Source organism: Thalassophryne amazonica, unplaced genomic scaffold, assembly GCF_902500255.1.
Source record: "Thalassophryne amazonica unplaced genomic scaffold, fThaAma1.1, whole genome shotgun sequence".
Classification (NCBI taxonomy): Eukaryota; Metazoa; Chordata; class Actinopteri; order Batrachoidiformes; family Batrachoididae; genus Thalassophryne; species Thalassophryne amazonica.
In genome coordinates this window covers 58,826-80,587 of record NW_022986269.1, presented here as the reverse complement: position 1 = coordinate 80,587, position 21,762 = coordinate 58,826, and the positions used below count along the sequence as shown (strand labels likewise).

General features: G+C 44.1%; 1 protein-coding gene across 2 annotated transcripts; it reads left to right on the top strand.

Annotated features, from left to right (window-relative positions):
* Nucleotides 1-243: 243 nt before the first annotated feature.
* LOC117505921 (stress-associated endoplasmic reticulum protein 1) lies at nt 244-17,570 on the top strand. 2 transcript variants are annotated; one of them, XM_034165459.1, is made up of 4 exons: nt 245-441; nt 6,142-6,214; nt 16,162-16,232; nt 16,289-17,570. In XM_034165459.1, the coding sequence occupies exons 1-3, from the start codon at nt 358-360 to the stop codon at nt 16,200-16,202; spliced, it is 198 nt and encodes a 65-aa protein (XP_034021350.1). In that variant the 5' UTR covers nt 245-357; the 3' UTR covers nt 16,203-16,232; nt 16,289-17,570. The 2 variants fall into 2 exon arrangements, with proteins under 2 accessions (XP_034021349.1, XP_034021350.1); XM_034165458.1 differs by having other exon boundaries at nt 244-441; nt 16,162-17,570.
* Nucleotides 17,571-21,762: the final 4,192 nt, after the last annotated feature.

Genomic DNA, 21,762 nt, shown 5'->3' with positions numbered 1-21,762 from the left:
CATTAACAAATTACATTACTAATAATAACGAATAAAATAATCATAATAAAATAATAATAATGACAGTACCTTTAATAATAACTAGTAATAGTAATAGTAGTAATGCCACGAGTTGAACACGTTTTTCGTGACATTATTTTGAAAGGACTTAAGGATGTGAATGAGAAACTTGTCAAAAACCTGACGTGGCATTCGCCACTCCTTCCGCTGTGGTAGGAGGGGTTAAGGGGCGGGGCTTGGACTTTTTGAGTACGTAGACAGGAACCAGAAGATCTCAGTCCGTCAGAAGAAACAGCGAGAAAACCAAAGTCTGCAAACTAACCAAGAAAGAAAGAAACGAACCACCAAAGAAACGTCATGGTGGCCAAACAGCGGATCCGCATGGCGAACGAGAAGCACAGCAAGAACATCACTCAGCGAGGAAACGTGGTGAAGTCATCGGTGAGTTTAACGACAGCTAAACTAATGGCCCCGCTTAACAAAACCCGGAGTCAGCGGCGAGTTTAACGACGGCTAAACTAATAACCCCGCTTAACAAAACCCGGAGTCAGCGGCGAGTTTAACGACGGCTAAACTAATAACCCCGCTTTAACAAAACCCGGAGTCAGCGGCGAGTTTAACGACGGCTAAACTAATAACCCCGCTTAACAAAACCCGGAGTCAGCGGCGAGTTTAACGACGGCTAAACTAATAACCCCGCTTAACAAAACCCGGAGTCAGCGGCGAGTTTAACGACGGCTAAACTAATAACCCCGCTTAACAAAACCCGGAGTCAGCGGCGAGTTTAACGACGGCTAAACTAATGGCCCCGCTTAACAAAACCCGGAGTCAGCGGCGAGTTTAACGACGGCTAAACTAATAACCCCGCTTAACAAAACCCGGAGTCAGCGGCGAGTTTAACGACGGCTAAACTAATAACCCCGCTTTAACAAAACCCGGAGTCAGCGGCGAGTTTAACGACGGCTAAACTAATAACCCCGCTTTAACAAAACCCGGAGTCAGCGGCGAGTTTAACGACGGCTAAACTAATAACCCCGCTTTAACAAAACCCGGAGTCAGCGGCGAGTTTAACGACGGCTAAACTAATAACCCCGCTCAACAAAACCCGGAGTCAGCGGCGAGTTTAACGACGGCTAAACTAATAACCCCGCTTAACAAAACCCGGAGTCAGCGGCGAGTTTAACGACGGCTAAACTAATAACCCCGCTTAACAAAACCCGGAGTCAGCGGCGAGTTTAACGACGGCTAAACTAATAACCCCGCTTAACAAAACCCGGAGTCAGCGGCGAGTTTAACGACGGCTAAACTAATAACCCCGCTTAACAAAACCCGGAGTCAGCGGCGAGTTTAACGACGGCTAAACTAATAACCCCGCTTAACAAAACCCGGAGTCAGCGGCGAGTTTAACGACGGCTAAACTAATAACCCCGCTTAACAAAACCCGGAGTCAGCGGCGAGTTTAACGACGGCTAAACTAATAACCCCGCTTAACAAAACCCGGAGTCAGCGGCGAGTTTAACGACGGCTAAACTAATAACCCCGCTTTAACAAAACCCGGAGTCAGCGGCGAGTTTAACGACGGCTAAACTAATAACCCCGCTTTAACAAAACCCGGAGTCAGCGGCGAGTTTAACGACGGCTAAACTAATAACCCCGCTTTAACAAAACCCGGAGTCAGCGGCGAGTTTAACGACGGCTAAACTAATAACCCCGCTTTAACAAAACCCGGAGTCAGCGGCGAGTTTAACGACGGCTAAACTAATAACCCCGCTTTAACAAAACCCGGAGTCAGCGGCGAGTTTAACGACGGCTAAACTAATAACCCCGCTTTAACAAAACCCGGAGTCAGCGGCGAGTTTAACGACGGCTAAACTAATAACCCCGCTTTAACAAAACCCGGAGTCAGCGGCGAGTTTAACGACGGCTAAACTAATAACCCCGCTTTAACAAAACCCGGAGTCAGCGGCGAGTTTAACGACGGCTAAACTAATAACCCCGCTTTAACAAAACCCGGAGTCAGCGGCGAGTTTAACGACGGCTAAACTAATAACCCCGCTTTAACAAAACCCGGAGTCAGCGGCGAGTTTAACGACGGCTAAACTAATAACCCCGCTTTAACAAAACCCGGAGTCAGCGGCGAGTTTAACGACGGCTAAACTAATAACCCCGCTTTAACAAAACCCGGAGTCAGCGGCGAGTTTAACGACGGCTAAACTAATAACCCCGCTTTAACAAAACCCGGAGTCAGCGGCGAGTTTAACGACGGCTAAACTAATAACCCCGCTTTAACAAAACCCGGAGTCAGCGGCGAGTTTAACGACGGCTAAACTAATAACCCCGCTTTAACAAAACCCGGAGTCAGCGGCGAGTTTAACGACGGCTAAACTAATAACCCCGCTTTAACAAAACCCGGAGTCAGCGGCGAGTTTAACGACGGCTAAACTAATAACCCCGCTTTAACAAAACCCGGAGTCAGCGGCGAGTTTAACGACGGCTAAACTAATAACCCCGCTTTAACAAAACCCGGAGTCAGCGGCGAGTTTAACGACGGCTAAACTAATAACCCCGCTTTAACAAAACCCGGAGTCAGCGGCGAGTTTAACGACGGCTAAACTAATAACCCCGCTTTAACAAAACCCGGAGTCAGCGGCGAGTTTAACGACGGCTAAACTAATAACCCCGCTTTAACAAAACCCGGAGTCAGCGGCGAGTTTAACGACGGCTAAACTAATAACCCCGCTTTAACAAAACCCGGAGTCAGCGGCGAGTTTAACGACGGCTAAACTAATAACCCCGCTTTAACAAAACCCGGAGTCAGCGGCGAGTTTAACGACGGCTAAACTAATAACCCCGCTTTAACAAAACCCGGAGTCAGCGGCGAGTTTAACGACGGCTAAACTAATAACCCCGCTTTAACAAAACCCGGAGTCAGCGGCGAGTTTAACGACGGCTAAACTAATAACCCCGCTTTAACAAAACCCGGAGTCAGCGGCGAGTTTAACGACGGCTAAACTAATAACCCCGCTTTAACAAAACCCGGAGTCAGCGGCGAGTTTAACGACGGCTAAACTAATAACCCCGCTTTAACAAAACCCGGAGTCAGCGGCGAGTTTAACGACGGCTAAACTAATAACCCCGCTTTAACAAAACCCGGAGTCAGCGGCGAGTTTAACGACGGCTAAACTAATAACCCCGCTTTAACAAAACCCGGAGTCAGCGGCGAGTTTAACGACGGCTAAACTAATAACCCCGCTTTAACAAAACCCGGAGTCAGCGGCGAGTTTAACGACGGCTAAACTAATAACCCCGCTTTAACAAAACCCGGAGTCAGCGGCGAGTTTAACGACGGCTAAACTAATAACCCCGCTTTAACAAAACCCGGAGTCAGCGGCGAGTTTAACGACGGCTAAACTAATAACCCCGCTTTAACAAAACCCGGAGTCAGCGGCGAGTTTAACGACGGCTAAACTAATAACCCCGCTTTAACAAAACCCGGAGTCAGCGGCGAGTTTAACGACGGCTAAACTAATAACCCCGCTTTAACAAAACCCGGAGTCAGCGGCGAGTTTAACGACGGCTAAACTAATAACCCCGCTTTAACAAAACCCGGAGTCAGCGGCGAGTTTAACGACGGCTAAACTAATAACCCCGCTTTAACAAAACCCGGAGTCAGCGGCGAGTTTAACGACGGCTAAACTAATAACCCCGCTTTAACAAAACCCGGAGTCAGCGGCGAGTTTAACGACGGCTAAACTAATAACCCCGCTTTAACAAAACCCGGAGTCAGCGGCGAGTTTAACGACGGCTAAACTAATAACCCCGCTTTAACAAAACCCGGAGTCAGCGGCGAGTTTAACGACGGCTAAACTAATAACCCCGCTTTAACAAAACCCGGAGTCAGCGGCGAGTTTAACGACGGCTAAACTAATAACCCCGCTTTAACAAAACCCGGAGTCAGCGGCGAGTTTAACGACGGCTAAACTAATAACCCCGCTTTAACAAAACCCGGAGTCAGCGGCGAGTTTAACGACGGCTAAACTAATAACCCCGCTTTAAACAAAACCCGGAGTCAGCGGCGAGTTTAACGACGGCTAAACTAATAACCCCGCTTTAAACAAAACCCGGAGTCAGCGGCGAGTTTAACGACGGCTAAACTAATAACCCCGCTTTAAACAAAACCCGGAGTCAGCGGCGAGTTTAACGACGGCTAAACTAATAACCCCGCTTTAACAAAACCCGGAGTCAGCGGCGAGTTTAACGACGGCTAAACTAATAACCCCGCTTTAACAAAACCCGGAGTCAGCGGCGAGTTTAACGACGGCTAAACTAATAACCCCGCTTTAACAAAACCCGGAGTCAGCGGCGAGTTTAACGACGGCTAAACTAATAACCCCGCTTTAACAAAACCCGGAGTCAGCGGCGAGTTTAACGACGGCTAAACTAATAACCCCGCTCAACAAAACCCGGAGTCAGCGGCGAGTTTAACGACGGCTAAACTAATAACCCCGCTTTAACAAAACCCGGAGTCAGCGGCGAGTTTAACGACGGCTAAACTAATAACCCCGCTTAACAAAACCCGGAGTCAGCGGCGAGTTTAACGACGGCTAAACTAATAACCCCGCTTTAACAAAACCCGGAGTCAGCGGCGAGTTTAACGACGGCTAAACTAATAACCCCGCTCAACAAAACCCGGAGTCAGCGGCGAGTTTAACGACGGCTAAACTAATAACCCCGCTCAACAAAACCCGGAGTCAGCGGCGAGTTTAACGACGGCTAAACTAATAACCCCGCTCAACAAAACCCGGAGTCAGCGGCGAGTTTAACGACGGCTAAACTAATAACCCCGCTCAACAAAACCCGGAGTCAGCGGCGAGTTTAACGACGGCTAAACTAATAACCCCGCTCAACAAAACCCGGAGTCAGCGGCGAGTTTAACGACGGCTAAACTAATAACCCCGCTCAACAAAACCCGGAGTCAGCGGCGAGTTTAACGACGGCTAAACTAATAACCCCGCTCAACAAAACCCGGAGTCAGCGGCGAGTTTAACGACGGCTAAACTAATAACCCCGCTCAACAAAACCCGGAGTCAGCGGCGAGTTTAACGACGGCTAAACTAATAACCCCGCTCAACAAAACCCGGAGTCAGCGGCGAGTTTAACGACGGCTAAACTAATAACCCCGCTCAACAAAACCCGGAGTCAGCGGCGAGTTTAACGACGGCTAAACTAATAACCCCGCTCAACAAAACCCGGAGTCAGCGGCGAGTTTAACGACGGCTAAACTAATAACCCCGCTCAACAAAACCCGGAGTCAGCGGCGAGTTTAACGACGGCTAAACTAATAACCCCGCTCAACAAAACCCGGAGTCAGCGGCGAGTTTAACGACGGCTAAACTAATAACCCCGCTCAACAAAACCCGGAGTCAGCGGCGAGTTTAACGACGGCTAAACTAATAACCCCGCTCAACAAAACCCGGAGTCAGCGGCGAGTTTAACGACGGCTAAACTAATAACCCCGCTTAACAAAACCCGGAGTCAGCGGCGAGTTTAACGACGGCTAAACTAATAACCCCGCTTAACAAAACCCGGAGTCAGCGGCGAGTTTAACGACGGCTAAACTAATAACCCCGCTTAACAAAACCCGGCGTCAGCGGCGAGTTTAACGACGGCTAAACTAATAACCCCGCTTAACAAAACCCGGCGTCAGCGGCGAGTTTAACGACGGCTAAACTAATAACCCCGCTTAACAAAACCCGGCGTCAGCGGCGAGTTTAACGACGGCTAAACTAATAACCCCGCTTAACAAAACCCGGAGTCAGCGGCGAGTTTAACGACGGCTAAACTAATAACCCCGCTTAACAAAACCCGGAGTCAGCGGCGAGTTTAACGACGGCTAAACTAATAACCCCGCTTAACAAAACCCGGAGTCAGCGGCGAGTTTAACGACGGCTAAACTAATAACCCCGCTTAACAAAACCCGGAGTCAGCGGCGAGTTTAACGACGGCTAAACTAATAACCCCGCTTAACAAAACCCGGAGTCAGCGGCGAGTTTAACGACGGCTAAACTAATTATTTTGTGCAGTGTGTTTTACAGACTCCACTTTGAGATAGTGTTGTGTGTGTGTTTTTGCTCTTTCCAGAGGAGCATTGCTGAGGATAAAGGTGTGGGGCCCTGGCTGCTCGCACTCTTCATCTTTGTCGTCTGTGGATCAGGTCGGTCTTTATTTTCATCACTGATTGATCACTTTGACAATCAGTCATTAGCTCTAATGAATAACAGTAAAAGTCATTTAAATTATTTTTACAGTTTCACAAGCTGAACACAAATGCTTCACATTTTATATGCTGGCTATCGATTCACATTTCAAGGTTCAATTTGTTTCCAATTCTTAAGATTCAGAATCAATTTATTTTTTAATCGATCCAATATTGATTTGAGTTAGTGTTATTAAAACCATTTTTTGACCGGTTACCTGATTACCTAGTAATGCATCATATTAATACTTGTATCATATTGACATCTGGCAGCAAATTGATGAAGTATTGGTGATAATGACTGATGGCACGGACCAACCCCCCGAATGATAGACCAGTGCTTTTATTTTACAAACATGCTGAAGGGCTGAATTACTGAACAGATCCAGGGCAGCCAAAAGATGGCGCTAGAGGTCTCTACACCTGGTTCATTGGCCCTGACACACACTTCTACACTATTCCGTGTTTTGGCCTGATTCCTCGTTACTTTTAGCTTTAAAGTAAGGCTGTCACAAAGATAAAAAAGTTATGGCTTTACTTCACAAAATTTAGCCCTCAAAATGCAGGCAAAGTGTTTCAGAGGGTTAGAAATGAATATACTTTCCAGGGGAGAATGGCCCCGGTCCCTCCTACAATACTCAGGCAGTGCTCGCTACGTGGCACACTGCAGGAGAACTTTTCCCATAGCGGTGCAGCAAGTGCTAGGAGAAAAGAGAACTTTTTTCTCCTACGGTCCACACCAGAGAACCTTTGTGTGCCGTCCCACAGAAAAGGCAGGTTATGAGGAAAGAAAGAAAAGAAAAAAACCTACTGTGTGAAACAGCGGATGATTCTCAGTCCCGTAGTCACAACTGACATCTTTAAATGGCTTTGAATAAATTGTGGACCTGCTGGTTCTAAATCAGAACTAGCAGGAAAATAAGTATTTGAACACCCTGCGATTTTTGCAAGTTCACCCTCTTAGAAATCATGGAGGGGTCTGAAATTTTCATCTTGGGTGCATGTCCACTGTGAGAGACATAATCTAAAAAAAAAATCCGGAAATCACAATGTATGATTTTTTTAAATAATTTATTTGTATGTTACTGCTGCAAATAAGTATTTGAACACCTGTGAAAATCAATGTTAATATTTGGTACAGTAGCCTTTGTTTACAATTACAGAGGTCAAATGTTTCCTGTAGTTTTTCACCAGGTTTGCACACACTGCAGCAGGGATTTTGGTCCACTCCTCCATACAGAGCTTCTCTAGATCAGCCAGGTTACTGGGCTTTCGCTGAGAAATACGGAGTTTGAGCTCCCTCCAAAGATTTTCTATTGGGTTTAGGTCTGGAGACTGGCCAGGCCACTCCAGAACCTTGATATGCTTCTTACGGAGCCCCTCCTTGGTTATCCTGGCTGTGTGCTTCGGGTCATTGTCATGTTGGAAGACCCATCCACGACCCATCTTCAATACTCTAACTGAGGGAAGGAGGTTGTTCCCCAAAATCTCACAATGGATGCCCAGTCATCCTCTCCTTAATACAGTGCAGTCGTCCTGTCCCATGTGCATAAAAACACCCCAAAGCATGATGCTTCCACCCCCATGCTTCACAGTAGGGACGGTGTTTTTGGGATGGTACTCAGCATTCTTCTTTCTCCAAACACGGCGAGTGGAATTAAGACCAAAAAGTTCTATTTTGGTCTCATCTGACCACATAACTTTCTCCCATGACTCCTCTGGATCATCCAGATGGTCATGGGCAAACTTAAGACAGGCCTGGACGTGTGCTGATTTAAGCAGGGGAACCTTCCGTGCCGTGCATGATTTTAACCCATGACGTCTTAGTGTATTACCCACAGTAACCTTGGAAACAGTGGTGCCAGCTCTCTTCAGGTCATTGACCAGCTCCTCTCGTGCAGTTCTGGGCTGATTCCTCACCTTTCTTAGGATCATTGATACGCCACGAAGTGGGATCTTGCATGGAGCCCCAGTCTGAGAGAGATTGACAGTCATGTTTAGCTTCTTCCATTTTCTAATAATTGCTCCAACAGTTGATCTTTTTTCACCAAGCTGCTTGCCAGTTGCCCCGTAGCCCTTTCCAGCCTTGTGGAGGTCTACAATTTTGTCTCTGGTGTTTTTGGACAGCTCTTTGGTCTTAAACATGTTAGTAATTGGAGTCTTACTGATTGTGTGGGGTGGACAAGTGTCTTTATGCAGCTAACGACCTCAAATACAACCCCTGGCAATAATTATGGAATCACCGGCCTCGGAGGATGTTCGTTCAGTTGTTTAATTTTGTAGGGAAAAAAGCAGATCACAGACATGACACAACTAAAGTCATTTCAAATGGCAACTTTCTGGCTTTAAGAAACACTATAAGAAATCAGGAAAAAAAATTTTGGCAGTCAGTAACGGTTACTTTTTTAGACCAAGCAGAGGGGAAAAAAAATATGGAATCACTCAATTCTGAGGAAAAAAAATTATGGAATCACCCTGTAAATTTTCATCCCCCAAAACTAACACCTGCATCAAATCAGATCTGCTCGTTAGTCTGCATCTAAAAAGGAGTGATCACACCTTGGAGAGCTGTTGCACCAAGTGGACTGACATGAATCATGGCTCCAACACGAGAGATGTCAATTGAAACAAAGGAGAGGATTATCAAACTCTTAAAAGAGGGTAAATCATCACGCAATGTTGCAAAAGATGTTGGTTGTTCACAGTCAGCTGTGTCTAAACTCTGGACCAAATACAAACATGGGAAGGTTGTTAAAGGCAAACATACTGGTAGACCAAGGAAGACATCAAAGCGTCAAGACAGAATACTTAAAGCAATATGTCTCAAAAAATCGAAAATGCACAACAAAACAAGGAATGAATGGGAGGAAACTGGAGTCAACGTCTGTGACCGAACTGTAAGAAACCGCCTAAAGGAAATAGCATTTACATACAGAAAAGCTAAACGAAAGCCATCATTAACACCTAAACAGAAAAAAAACAAGGTTACAATGGGCTAAGGAAACGCAATTGTGGACTGTGGATGACTGGATGAAAGTCATATTCAGTGATGAATCTCAAATCTGCATTGGGCAAGGTGATGATGCTGGAACTTTTGTTTGGTGCCGTTCCAATGAGATTTATAAAGATGACTGCCTGAAGAGAACATTTAAAGTCATTGATGATATGGGGCTGCATGTCAGGTAAAGGCACTGGGGAGATGGCTGTCATTACATCAATAAATGCACAAGTTTACGTTGAGATTTTGGACACTTTTCTGATGTTTGAGGATGATGAAATCATTTTTCAAAAAGATAATGCATCTTGCCATAGAGCAAAAACTAAAACTGTGAAAACATTCCTTGCAAAAAAGACACATAGGGTCAATGTCATGGCCTGCAAATAGTCCGGATCTTAATCCAATTGAAAATCTTTGGTGGAAGTTGAAGAAAATGGTCCATGACAAGGCTCCAACCTGCAAAGCTGATCTGGCAACAGCAATCAGAGAAAGTTGGAGCCAGATTGATGAAGAGTACTGTTTGTCACTCATTAAGTCCATGCCTCAGAGACTGCAAGCTGTTATAAAAGCCAGAGGTGGTGCAACAAAATACTAGTGATGTGTTGGAGTGTTCTTTTGTTTTTCATGATTCCATCATTTATTCCTCAGAATTGAGTGATTCCATATTTTTTTTTTTTTTTTTTTTCCTCTGCTTGGTCTAAAAAAGTAACCGTTACTGACTGCCACAATCTTTTTTTTCTTGATTTCTTATTGTTTCTTAAAGCCAGAAAGTTGCCATTTGAAATGACTTTAGTTTTGTGTCGTGTCTGTGATCTGCTTTTTTTCTACAAAATTAAACAACTGAATGAACATCCTCCGAGGCCGGTGATTCCATCATTTTTGCCAGGGGTTGTAGGTGCTTCTAATTTGGAATAATAAGTGGAGTGGAGGTGGACTTCTTAGAGGCGGACTAACAGGTCTTTAAGGGCCAGAATTTCTGCTGATTGGCAGGTGTTCAAATACTTATTTGCAGCAGTAACATGCAAATAAATTATTAAAAAATAATACATTGTGATTTCTGGATTTTTTTTTTTTTTTTTTTTTTTGATTGTCTCTCACAGTGGACATGCACCTAAGATGAAAATTTCAGACCCCTCCATGATTTCTAAGTTGGAGAACTTGCAAAATTGCAGGGTGTTCAAATACTTTTTTTCCTCACTGTAGTAGCAAGATGCAAGCTGGGACAGCATCCACTGAGAGGCACAATCAAGTGTCAGGAATCATGCGCAGGAACATCTGTGCTGCATACGAATTAGACGTCCCCACGGGAGACACCAGCAAAGGTGGTTGAGAACGACAGACAAGCAGCTGCTGGCCAACCAACCAGACACAGTGGTGGTTGACAAAGAAAAGACCACAGCTGTGATCGACGTGGCAATCCCAGCTGACAGCAACATCAGAAGATGTAGCTTGGTCCATGAGGATTTGGACATGATTTTGTCCACTGTTTTGCAGCAGTGAGAACTGTAAATAAGTCACATGACCTCATTTTGCAGATGGTTACTTCTGGGTCAGGTGACCCATGTAGACGTTCCTGCTGCAGCTACTTCATGTCTGAAACGTCAGCTGCTGTTTACTGACACAGAACGTGACAGCTTTTTGTTTCTATCAGACCTCCTAGGTTATTGGACCACGTCTTAGGGATTTTTAATTTTTGTAAACATTCTGAATGTTGACTCTTTTGGTGTTTGGACTGCAGGTGTTAAAACGCTCAATATGAAGACCAAACTGGCACGTGTGTGCGTGCACGCTGTTGAATGCTCGTCATGTGCATTCACTCTCTAGTCATGTATTTGAGGAGTCGTTGGGCTGAACGGTTGGAACCAAACTTATTGGGATTTATTTTACTGACCTTTGAACTTTGGTAAACGGGTGCTAGCTTTGCATCATAATGCATCAGAAGTGAACAGCAAAACAGAGCCACGGCTGCCACCATCACGCTGAGCGTAGAGCACCACATGCTCACGGAGGATAATCAGTATCATAATAATCACATCACACTCAAGCCGGCGTAACAAAACCATGTAGAACCCCAATTCCAATGAAGTTGGGATGTTGTGTAAAATGTAAATAAAAACAGAATACAGTGATTTTCAAATCCTCTTCAACCTATATTCAATTGAATACACCACAAAGACAAGATATTTAATGTTCAAACTGAAAAACTGTTTTTGTGCAAATATTTGCTCATTTTTTAATAGATGCCTGCAACATGTTTCAAAAAAGCTGGGACAGTGGTATGTTTACAACTGTTACATCACCTTTCCTTCTAACAACACTCAATAAGCGTTTGGGAACTGAGGACACTAATTGTGAGTGTCATGATTGGGTATAAAAGGATCATCCCCAAATGTCTCAGCCGTTCACAAGCAAAGATGGGGTGAGGATCACCACTTTATGAACTGCATGAAAAAATAGTCCAACAGTTTAAAAATGTTTCTCAACGTTCAATTGCAAGGATTTTAGGGATTCCATCATCTACAGTCCATAATATAATCAGAAGATTCAGAGAATCTGGAGAACTTTCTACATGTAAGTGGCAAGGCCGAAAACCAACATTGAATGCCCGTGACCTTTGATCCCTCAGGCAGCACTGCATTAAAAACTGACATCATTGTGTAAAGGATCTTACTGCGTGGGTTCAGGAACACTTCAGAAAACCATTGTCAGTTAACAGTTTGTTGCTACATCTACAAGTGCAAGTTAAAACTGTATGCAAAGTGAAAGCCAAACATCAACAACATCCAGAAACACTGCCGCCTTCTCTGGACCCGAGCTCATTTGAAATGGACAGACACAAAGTAGAAAAGTGTGCTGTGGTCTGAGTCCACATTTCAAATTGTTTTTGGAAATCATGGACGTTGTGTCCTCTGGACAAAAGAGGAAAAAGACCATCCAGATTGTTACCAGCACAAAGTTCAAAAGCCAGCATCTGTGATGGTATCGGGGTGTGTTAGTGCCCATGGCATGGACAACTTGCACGTCTGTGATGGTATGGGGGTGTGTTAGTGCCCATGGCATGGACAACTTGCACGTCTGTGATGGTATGGGGGTGTGTTAGTGCCCATGGCATGGACAACTTGCACGTCTGTGATGGTATGGGGGTGTGTTAGTGCCCATGGCATGGACAACTTGCACGTCTGTGATGGTATGGGGGTGTGTTAGTGCCCATGGCATGGACAACTTGCACGTCTGTGATGGTATGGGGGTGTGTTAGTGCCCATGGCATGGACAACTTGCACGTCTGTGATGGTATGGGGGTGTGTTAGTGCCCATGGCATGGACAACTTGCACGTCTGTGATGGTATGGGGGTGTGTTAGTGCCCATGGCATGGACAACTTGCACGTCTGTGATGGTATGGGGGTGTGTTAGTGCCCATGGCATGGACAACTTGCACGTCTGTGATGGCACCATCAATGCTGAAAGGTACATCCAGGTTTTGGAGCAACACATGCTGCCATCCAAGCAACGTCTTTTTCAGGGTCGTCCCTGCTTGGCAAGACAATGTCAAGCCACATTCTGCACGTGTTACAACAGCGTGGCTTCATAGTAAGAGTGCGGGTACTAGACTGGCCTGCCTGCAGTCCAGACCTGTCACCCATGAAAATGTGTGGCGCATTATGAAGCGCAAAATACAACAACGGAGACCCCGAACTGTTGAACAACTGAAGTCGTTCTCAGTTCCCAAACACTTGAGTGTTGTTAGAAGGAAAGGTGATGTAACACAGTGGGGAAACATACCACTGTTCCAGATTTTTAGAAACCTGTTGCAGGCATCCATTTCAAAATGAGCAAATATTTGCTCAAAAACAAAGTATCAGTTTGAACATTAAATATCTTGTCTTTGTGGTGTATTAAATTGAATATAGGTTGAAAAGGATTTGAAAATCATTGTATTCTGTTTTTATTTACATTTTACACAACGTCCCAACTTCATTGGAATTGGGGTTGTAGAAAGGCTGTGATTTAAACCAGCAGTTGTCACATGTTTTGTGTGTGTGGTGTGCGTGCAGTGTGCCTGGCAAGTTAAAATGGTGTCTTCCTCTCCAGCGGACGCTGTAGATGTCTGCAGGATTTGGATTGGTGAAGTCGTCTTCAGAGATGCAGAGGTTCTTAAAAACACACAGGCTTTCTTCAAATAGTTAAAAGCATAAAATGCTGTCAGAGCTGAAGTAACATTTGGATCAGGAACCAGAACCAGGGCTGGATTAATGCAGAGGTGTGCCCAGGCTGAAGCCCCAGGGGGGCCTCACACCACCACCAAAATGTTGTGGAGAACACACAAGATAACACAAGGAACTACAAAGAATTACTCAAGTAACTCAAATAATTCAGCTACAAAAAGTGTTTGAGGTAACTTTTTGCTTTGAGGGTTTGTTTAGGGCTGTAGTATATACACCAGGCCTGTATGTGGCGCTGTAACACCAACAAAAAAACAGAAGAAGACAATAGAGCATGTACATCATTGTAGCAGCTGACGCTACACCTTTAGAAAGCAGCACACTGAGGAACGTAAAGCCTGTTAAGAGACAGAGGGTCCACGCTGCTCATCTGAAGCGGACTTACTGCACATTAAAAGTGAAGAAGTGTCTGCGTATTTTTAAAAATCAGGGTTTGGTCCACTGGCTGCTCTCTGGCTCCACAGATGGAGCAAAAGGACACACACTTTAAGTGAATAATGTTTAACTATTCAAAAAAACTAAGACCCTTCAGCCCTTGTTTTTCACTCGGGGTCGCCACAGCAGCTCCAAGGTGGATCTGCATGTTGGTTTTGCGCATGTTTTATGCCGGATGCCCTTCCTGTGCATCTCCACATTACATGGAGAAATGTGGCTGAGGTGGGGTTTGAACAAGGAACCTTCTGCACTGAAACCAAGCACACTAACTAGGGATGGGACTGATCCGATACAACATAATTTACGTATCAAAAAATACTGATCCAACCTGCAACATTTTTCAGTACCGGAGAAGAGCCGCTGTGAATCCTCTCAACTGCTGTTGTTTACTGCCAAGCGGGAGGAGGAGAAGGTTTTCTGAAGCCGGCCTGTTTCAGAGAGCTCTCTTCTACAGTGTTCTAGCTGCAGTTAGCGGCAAATTTCTGCCCGGCTCCAGGGTTCAAATTGTCTGTTCGTCGAGCACAGATTTTCCAAAAAATGAACTGAATTGTTGCTGAAAATGTGTGCTACAAAGTTTGCTGCTTCACTATCTCGAAGCTGAGAAACACCAGCTCAGCGTGCAGCCGAGGAGGAGCTGAAGAGATTCTGACCACTGAAAGAGACAGTCTCCATTAAAATCCTGCACATGAGCATCAGTGATCATTTATTTTACAGTTGAAAGGCTTCATGTCACCAAAAAGTTTGAAATTTGCACAGCATGAAAACGAGAGGGGGGGGGGGGGGGACAGGCAGAGAGGGAGGGACAGGGAGAGAGTCCTCAGACTGAGCATTTCACACACTGCCTGCACTTATAGTCCGGGAATGCTTCGAAATTCATCCTGAAGACAGAGAGGGAACACCCTAAACTTAAAGGTTTGCGTCATGGCACAGCGATGTTGTTCTGCTGCTCGGAGAGAGAGACCTGCCCCTATTGATGCTGTTTCAAAAGGCCAAAGGAGTTTTGAAACAATTACTTGATTGATAGAATATTTGATTCCAAAAATATTTGATAGCTGCAGTCTTACAACATTACCATTTGCCCCTGGCCCGGCAGTGATTTAGACCACTCCAGACTGGTAGAATTTATACAACGCCGGGCCACTACAAATATTCACAAAATTCTATTTATTTTTACCTATTTTTCCAGCGGCAAAATCTAATTTCTTCACATGTCTGTGTCATCAAACTTCAGCAAGTCCACCATGTTTCTTTTTGTCTCGTGTCATGCTTCCACAGTCTCGCGCAGCCGCTCTGCAGAGGAAACGAGATTTCAGTTCAAAGAAACATTGATCAGGTCGTTGAGGAGCTTGTATATGGACACGTACCTGCTGGGCTCTGAGCCTGGCACTTCTTCTTCTACGTACTGCAGTACTCACAAGTCATGGAATATGTAAAACCCAGCGTCAAAAAAGAAACACATGCCATGCAGTGCAGCAGCACCTCCTGCTGGCACAGCTCTGGAACACTCCTAAACAGTATTTGGAAAATAATCTTCTTACCTGTCTGCCGAATGCTGCTCTTGTCATATGAAATTCTTTTGTGATATCAAAAAGTGTCCACTGCAGCGTTGACAAAATAAAAATAAATCAGTTACTGCACCCTTCATGGAGAAGATGGTCCCTCGGCTGATTTTCTTTATCTGAGTTTGCAGGTGTTTAGTGGTGCATTTGATTGCAGTCTCTCACAGGAAGCTGATTGGCTGCGATCTAGAGGAAAGATCCACTTTACAGATGAGAATGTCATTTCAGGAAGCATTTGAATGATGTTCAGTCACTGATCTATTAATAGAAACATGTTGAACAGTACACTTAACCGCGCCGGCGCGTCCACAGAGATAACTAATGAAATGAAGCTGACCCCCCCCCCCCCCCCCCAGGTTTCAAAACCATCTGAAATTTTGCTGAGTTGGGTTTGTATATTACTAAGTAGCTGTTTATTTATTTATTTTAATTATTGGGGGGCCTTGGGGGGCACCACAGAGCAGTTCTGCCGAGGGCACCCAAACGTCTGGCAGCAGCCCTGCAGTGAAGTGAATGTCCTGGTTTTATTCACAAACTAAGACGTTTGGTTCCTTTTCCCTTAGTCACTCTAGCTCCTCCTGAGGAGAACAAATGTATGGCAGCGTGATGGTGCCCTTTGTCCGCCTCATCAGTTAAATGGTTCCACATGGCGTGATGTCACCATGTTGACATTTCTTTGTCTTTCCCTCCAGCCATTTTCCAGATCATCCAGAGCATTAGGATGGGCATGTAAAGTGAAGTCACAGCCTGAGGGCGGGGCTACAATGGCGAGCGTCATTCAGAATGCATCGACCTGCTGCTGAGACCAACAGCAACACGCCGCTGCGTTCCCACCCACAACGCCAACCACATTCCTGAACTTTGACCGTTCCTCCATCCATCTGTTTGTTCAGTCTGTCGCTGCCTGCTGACCTTCTCACAGGTTCTTCCATCCACATCAGACCTCATCAGCACTGCGCAGGGGGAAGGGCCACAGTGCAGAGGCTGATTTTTTTTTTTTTTTTTTTTTTTTTTTTTTTTTTTTTTCTGGGGGGATTTGAAATTTTCCTTTAAAAGAAAAAAAAAATTGAGTTTTAAAATTGACAGTTTAAAAATATCCACCTGTCACCAAAACTTCAGAATGGACTCAACTCATTTTCTTCTTGAAAAATCACAAATTTGAACCACTCAGTCCTTCTGTTTGAAACCTTTTCAAATTAACGGCACCTGAACTGACTGATCGACCCAAAGACACCACACGGATGTTCTGAAATAAAAGGCATTGAACGTTTTTCTGCCCATCTTTCAAATGTTACCCATCAGGTTGTTGAGATCTGAAGACATATTTCTCTGCCGTCTCTCGCACCTCTTCAGCACCACAAATGACATTACGGCTCTTTGGTCACATTTTGTCAACCTGCTTTAAAAACTTGCTTTCTTTTGTGCGATTTAGTGGCATCACACTCGAATGAGCAACTTTTGCATCATCCATCAATACGGAACGTGCAGATTGGAAGAAAACACGATGTGATAGATTCAGCACCACAAAATTGACCTTAAATCACTTCTCAAAGTCTTCTCAAAACTTTTTTTTTTGACCAGTGTAATTAAACGTGTTTAATTTTCACTAACATATCTTTTTCTCTGTCTAGTCCTAGATGTATCTACTTATTAGAAACCTGTCTGGTGTGGACCTGTTTAAATGGTCCAGAATTGTCAACATTGGTGTAAACGGTCTTTAGCTAGCTGTAAGTCCGCATGCTGTGAGACGTAGAATCCCAACTTAAAACTCGTTCCACTCTGGTTTTATCCCATTTCAACAAACACCCATTTCTGATGTAACTTAAGAAAACCTTTGTCAGCATTTGTAAGTTTTTGAACAGCAGCAGCAGCTAGCGCAACAGCTAGCATCAATAAATAGAAAACATTTGATAAATAGACTCAAAACATTAAAGTTGCTATGCTAACAGTAGCTAATGTTATACTTGCACCTTACCACATTGAGCTACACCAAGATCAAAGCACTAACCACAGAAGAAACCCCACCCCTAAAATGACATCACAGCCTTTAAGCTTTTTGGTAAACTTTCATTTACATTTTGAGTTGTCATTAATTTTCTCACGATCATGTGATGTAGTTTACAAATTATTTTGCAATATTTCAGACTAATTCAAATCATGTTTTCTTCAGGAAAAAGAAAAGAAAATTCAAAGGCTGTGGAGTTGTTTTCTAAGAACCGTCAGTGACGTTAGCTCTCTACGGCTAATTTCACAACAAACAGCAACACGCTTCTAAAACCAACTGAACAGTTTGTTTCTCTGCTGAAATCACAGTGGAACAATAAGGTTTTTATTTTTGTGCTTTAACACCAGTAGGTTAATTGTATATTGTTAGCTTAATGCTTACAAAACGCTAACTTCCTATTTTGGACCCAGAAAATCCAGTGAAAGGAGCTTTTAATGACATTTTTCTGCCTTGAAAAATATAAAATATCACAGTTTGTCACAAATTTTGAGTTGATTTAATTTTTTTCCCTCAGAGGATCAGATTAGCTATTTAATTTGTTTTTTTTCCAACAATTTCTCAGGACCAAGTGTTCAAAATGTATTTTTGAGAAATAACATTCCAGAAGTTAAAGAGCCGGTTCTAAGCAGCAGCATTTACTTCAGAAATAAACGCAAACAAGCACATTTTGTTGTATAATTATCAAACTTTAAATAATTGAATGTCGCGGCTGGAGAAACAAGTCAAGCTGTGCAGCTGCTAAAAAGTCGTCCCGCGTTTTCAGTACAGACTCTGATTTTACAACAAATCACTTCATTTCACTTTTTTCTGAACATATTTTAAATTATGTTCTTAACAAGTTAAGGTTTGAAACTTCAAGTATTTTAAAAGCACTTTCAACTATTTAACCATTTCAAACTAGTAACAAACTAATGAAAAACAAAGAAAAGCTGCGAGAAACTAAAGGATTTTATGGTTCAGTAAAATAAAAAATAAAAAAAGAATAACATGATTGAAGTTGGGCCCCTCAAATTATCACTGGGACCAAAGTGACCTTTATATTTGGAACTTTGATTCCAGGATTTGTCTTTGGCCATCTTTGATCTTGCTGTGTCTCTGTCCCATGGACCATCTTCTGTCCTCTGTCCCATGGACTGTCCTCTGTCTTACAGAACGCCTTCTGTCCTGTGGACCATCCTGTGTCTCAGTACATCTAAAATGAAGGTTTTGTTCAGAGGGTTGGACTGCACTGTGTGCAGATCCCCAATAAAGTGTCTGAACACAAATGGACTCTGTGGTTGGTCGAGTGTTTGTGATGTATTCTTGTTACTGAGTGTGTTTTAAACTCAGCCTCAGACCTTCTGTTCACCATGGATTCAGATGCACCACATCTTTGGGGGAAGTGATGGTCTAGTGGGTAAGCCGTTGGGCTTGAGACCAGAAGATCCTCAGTTCAAATCCCAGCCTGACCAGAAAATCACTAAGGGCCCTTGGGCAAGGTCTTTAATCCCCTAGTTACTCCCAGTGTGTAGTGAGCACCCTGACATCAGGGCGAATACGAGGCATTATTTGTAAAGTGCTTTGAGCATCTGATGCAGATGGAAACGCGTTAAATAAATGCAATCCATTTATCGTTCCTGCTGTTGGATCTAAGCGTCACCTTTAATTTATTTTTTTTCAATTTATTTTCATTTATATAGCACCAAATCACAACAGAGTTGCCTCAAGGTGCTTCACACAGGTAAGGTCTAACCTTACTAACCCCCAGAGCAACAGTGGTAAGGAAAAACTCCCTCTGAGGAAGAAACCTCAAGCAGACCAGACTCAAAGGGGTGACCCTCTGCCTGGGCCATGATACAGACACAAATTACAGAACAATTCACAAAACAAATATACAGGAAAAGCTGTTGGTGCACAGGACAGGAGGGTCTCCAGCACAGGGTTCGATGTGGTCGATTGTCCTCTATAGTTGTATGGGCTTGAGAAGTATTTTACTTGGGTTTTGATACAACTGACATATTTACATCCAAATGTTATAAGGCGGGTTGGCGGCCAAGCAGTTAAGTGTGCTTGTTTTCACTGCAGAAACCCCACCTCTGTCCGTTTTCCATAGAATACGGAGTTGTGTCAGGAAGGGCATCTGGTTTGAAACTTGTGCCAGATCCAACTCAGTTATGCTGTGGTGACCCCAAGTGAAAGCAAGGGAGCAGCTGAAGGAATCAAAATGTCTTCTATAATATGGTGTACCCCAGTGTTCTGTAATAGGTCTTCTCCTGTTCTCTACGCAGCACCTCTTGGATGGATTCTGTGATGGTGTGGAATTATTTTTATCCCCTGGGTATGAAATAGGAGGTTATAGTAATCAGCATGTCCATCTGTTTTTGATTGTTAGCATGATAGCTCAAGAGCCAGTTGGCAAATTTCATATGTAGCATAAGTGTGTGATTCCTGACACTTTGTATTTCTGATTTTTGGGGACTGGGTGACATGTCCTCTCCTGATGACTTGTTAAGTTATGCTGATGACGTTCAGCTCTGCATGCCGATTCATGAAAATAAACTCAAATTTGGATTTTAGAGTATTTGGTGTCAGTGGAAAACTGGATGTCTTGTAACTTCTTTCAAATTCTGGCAAGATTGAGATGGTCATTTTTCCTGTTAGACACCAGTTTCACCCGTTAGTGTTTGATGCTTATCTTAGTCATTGTGGTTGCTCCAAGTTTCTCACTCACCACAGTGGATCCATTATAGTTTGGCAGTGGGGTTTGGAACGAGACGAAAAATAAAGGATGAAATATGGTACATGGAGGAGAACCAGTGCCTGTACCTAGCGACTGGTGTGCACCAAGGCTGTCAAGGAAAAATGGAAAGGTACACATATGAAGATGTGAGGACTGAGGTACATCATAACACCCTTTGGGAGATCCACCTTCAAACAGATAAACACTGTGTGGATGTCCACGTGGATGATAGGCTAGTTTCTGGAGACACTCCAGAGCAGCATGACCACCGTCTCAAGATGCTGGAGAGGACGGAGTCGAAAAAGAATAGTGTTCAGACAGAACCAGCTTCACTTACTGATCCATGTGGTTGACAAATCAGGTATGAGACCTGATCATGATGAAGTTCCTCCCCCACAGAACATGTAGGAGTTAAACCCTATTCCACTATCTAGGACAGTACTCCCATTCTGTCCACAGCGGGTCAGTCAATGTACAAACGATTGAGATCCAAGTCCACAGCAGGAGGCGTGCATCAAAGCCATTTTGTCCACCTCTCCAGTTGTGACGTTTGACCATGTGAATCTATCCACTGCTCTCTCAAGGATTGGACACCTGGAGCATTTGTACTGTTCATGTTGTCTGAGGCTGAAACCAGGTACGCCCGGTGTCGCCGACTGAGTGGATCCCCCTAAAATTGGTTTGCCCTGCCATCACTGTCCATGTGTTATCAGCCACAGTTCACGGATTATCACCTCGTTTCTGCTTCAAACTGCCTCCAGTCATCATCTGTCTGTGACAGATATTGGACGCCATGAACACTGCCATCTACTGGATGGCCAGTAGATGGCAATTTTTCCATAAGGCATTGTGGCATGTGTCTGTGCAAACACTAAAACCTTCCAAATTAGTGAATTACTTTAAAACTAAAACATACAGCTGATATTTTCACTTTGTAAAATGACAGAGGTGACATGTCCAGAATTAGTTTGTTTAAAATTTGAACTATAAAAGTCAAAACTGTCTTGCTGTACATGACTTCTGTGACACATCTGCAAGAACTTTCCCTCTTTTTTTTTTCTTCTCTCTTCTTTCTCTCTGGTCACCAGGTCTCTTTTGTTGAGAGAATGCTGATCTGAGACAGAAGCACTGACCAGTGTACTGGACTTGATACTAAACGTTATTGTTTTAGCTTTTATCTGTAACTTCCGCTTCATTTTTTGGGGGGGGGGGGGGTGTTTATGGGTTTAGGTTTATAAAAGGTAACTTTTCAGTTCATGGATTAACAGTTATCAAAGTTAACTTTTTGGTTAGCTGTACCCCCCCTAAAAAGTGATCCGCCCTGCCTCCACTGCACATGTGCGTCATTTCGGACCTCAGCAGCTCGTCTGAGACAGAGTCTCTCCAGCCAGAGCAAAGAAATGGATTTTAATGTGATTATTAACCATCAGATGACAAGTCAGTTTGAAGCAGAAACAAGGCGATAACCTGTGACGCTTTGAAATCACCGACGCGCCATGAATGCATCAGCTAGCAGCTTGTGTAACCCCGGCGCTCTGATCACTTCCTCCATCTTTTATGATGAAATAA

Excerpts from the sequence above, each read along its gene's own strand:
- LOC117505921 (XM_034165458.1), top strand. The coding sequence starts at position 358 with ATGGTGGCCAAACAGCGGATCCGCATGGCGAACGAGAAGCACAGCAAG. Across the intron at positions 442-6,141 it reads GAAACGTGGTGAAGTCATCG|AGGAGCATTGCTGAGGATAA; the intron begins GTGAGTTTAACG and ends TGCTCTTTCCAG. Across the intron at positions 6,215-16,161 it reads CTTTGTCGTCTGTGGATCAG|CCATTTTCCAGATCATCCAG; the intron begins GTCGGTCTTTAT and ends CTTTCCCTCCAG.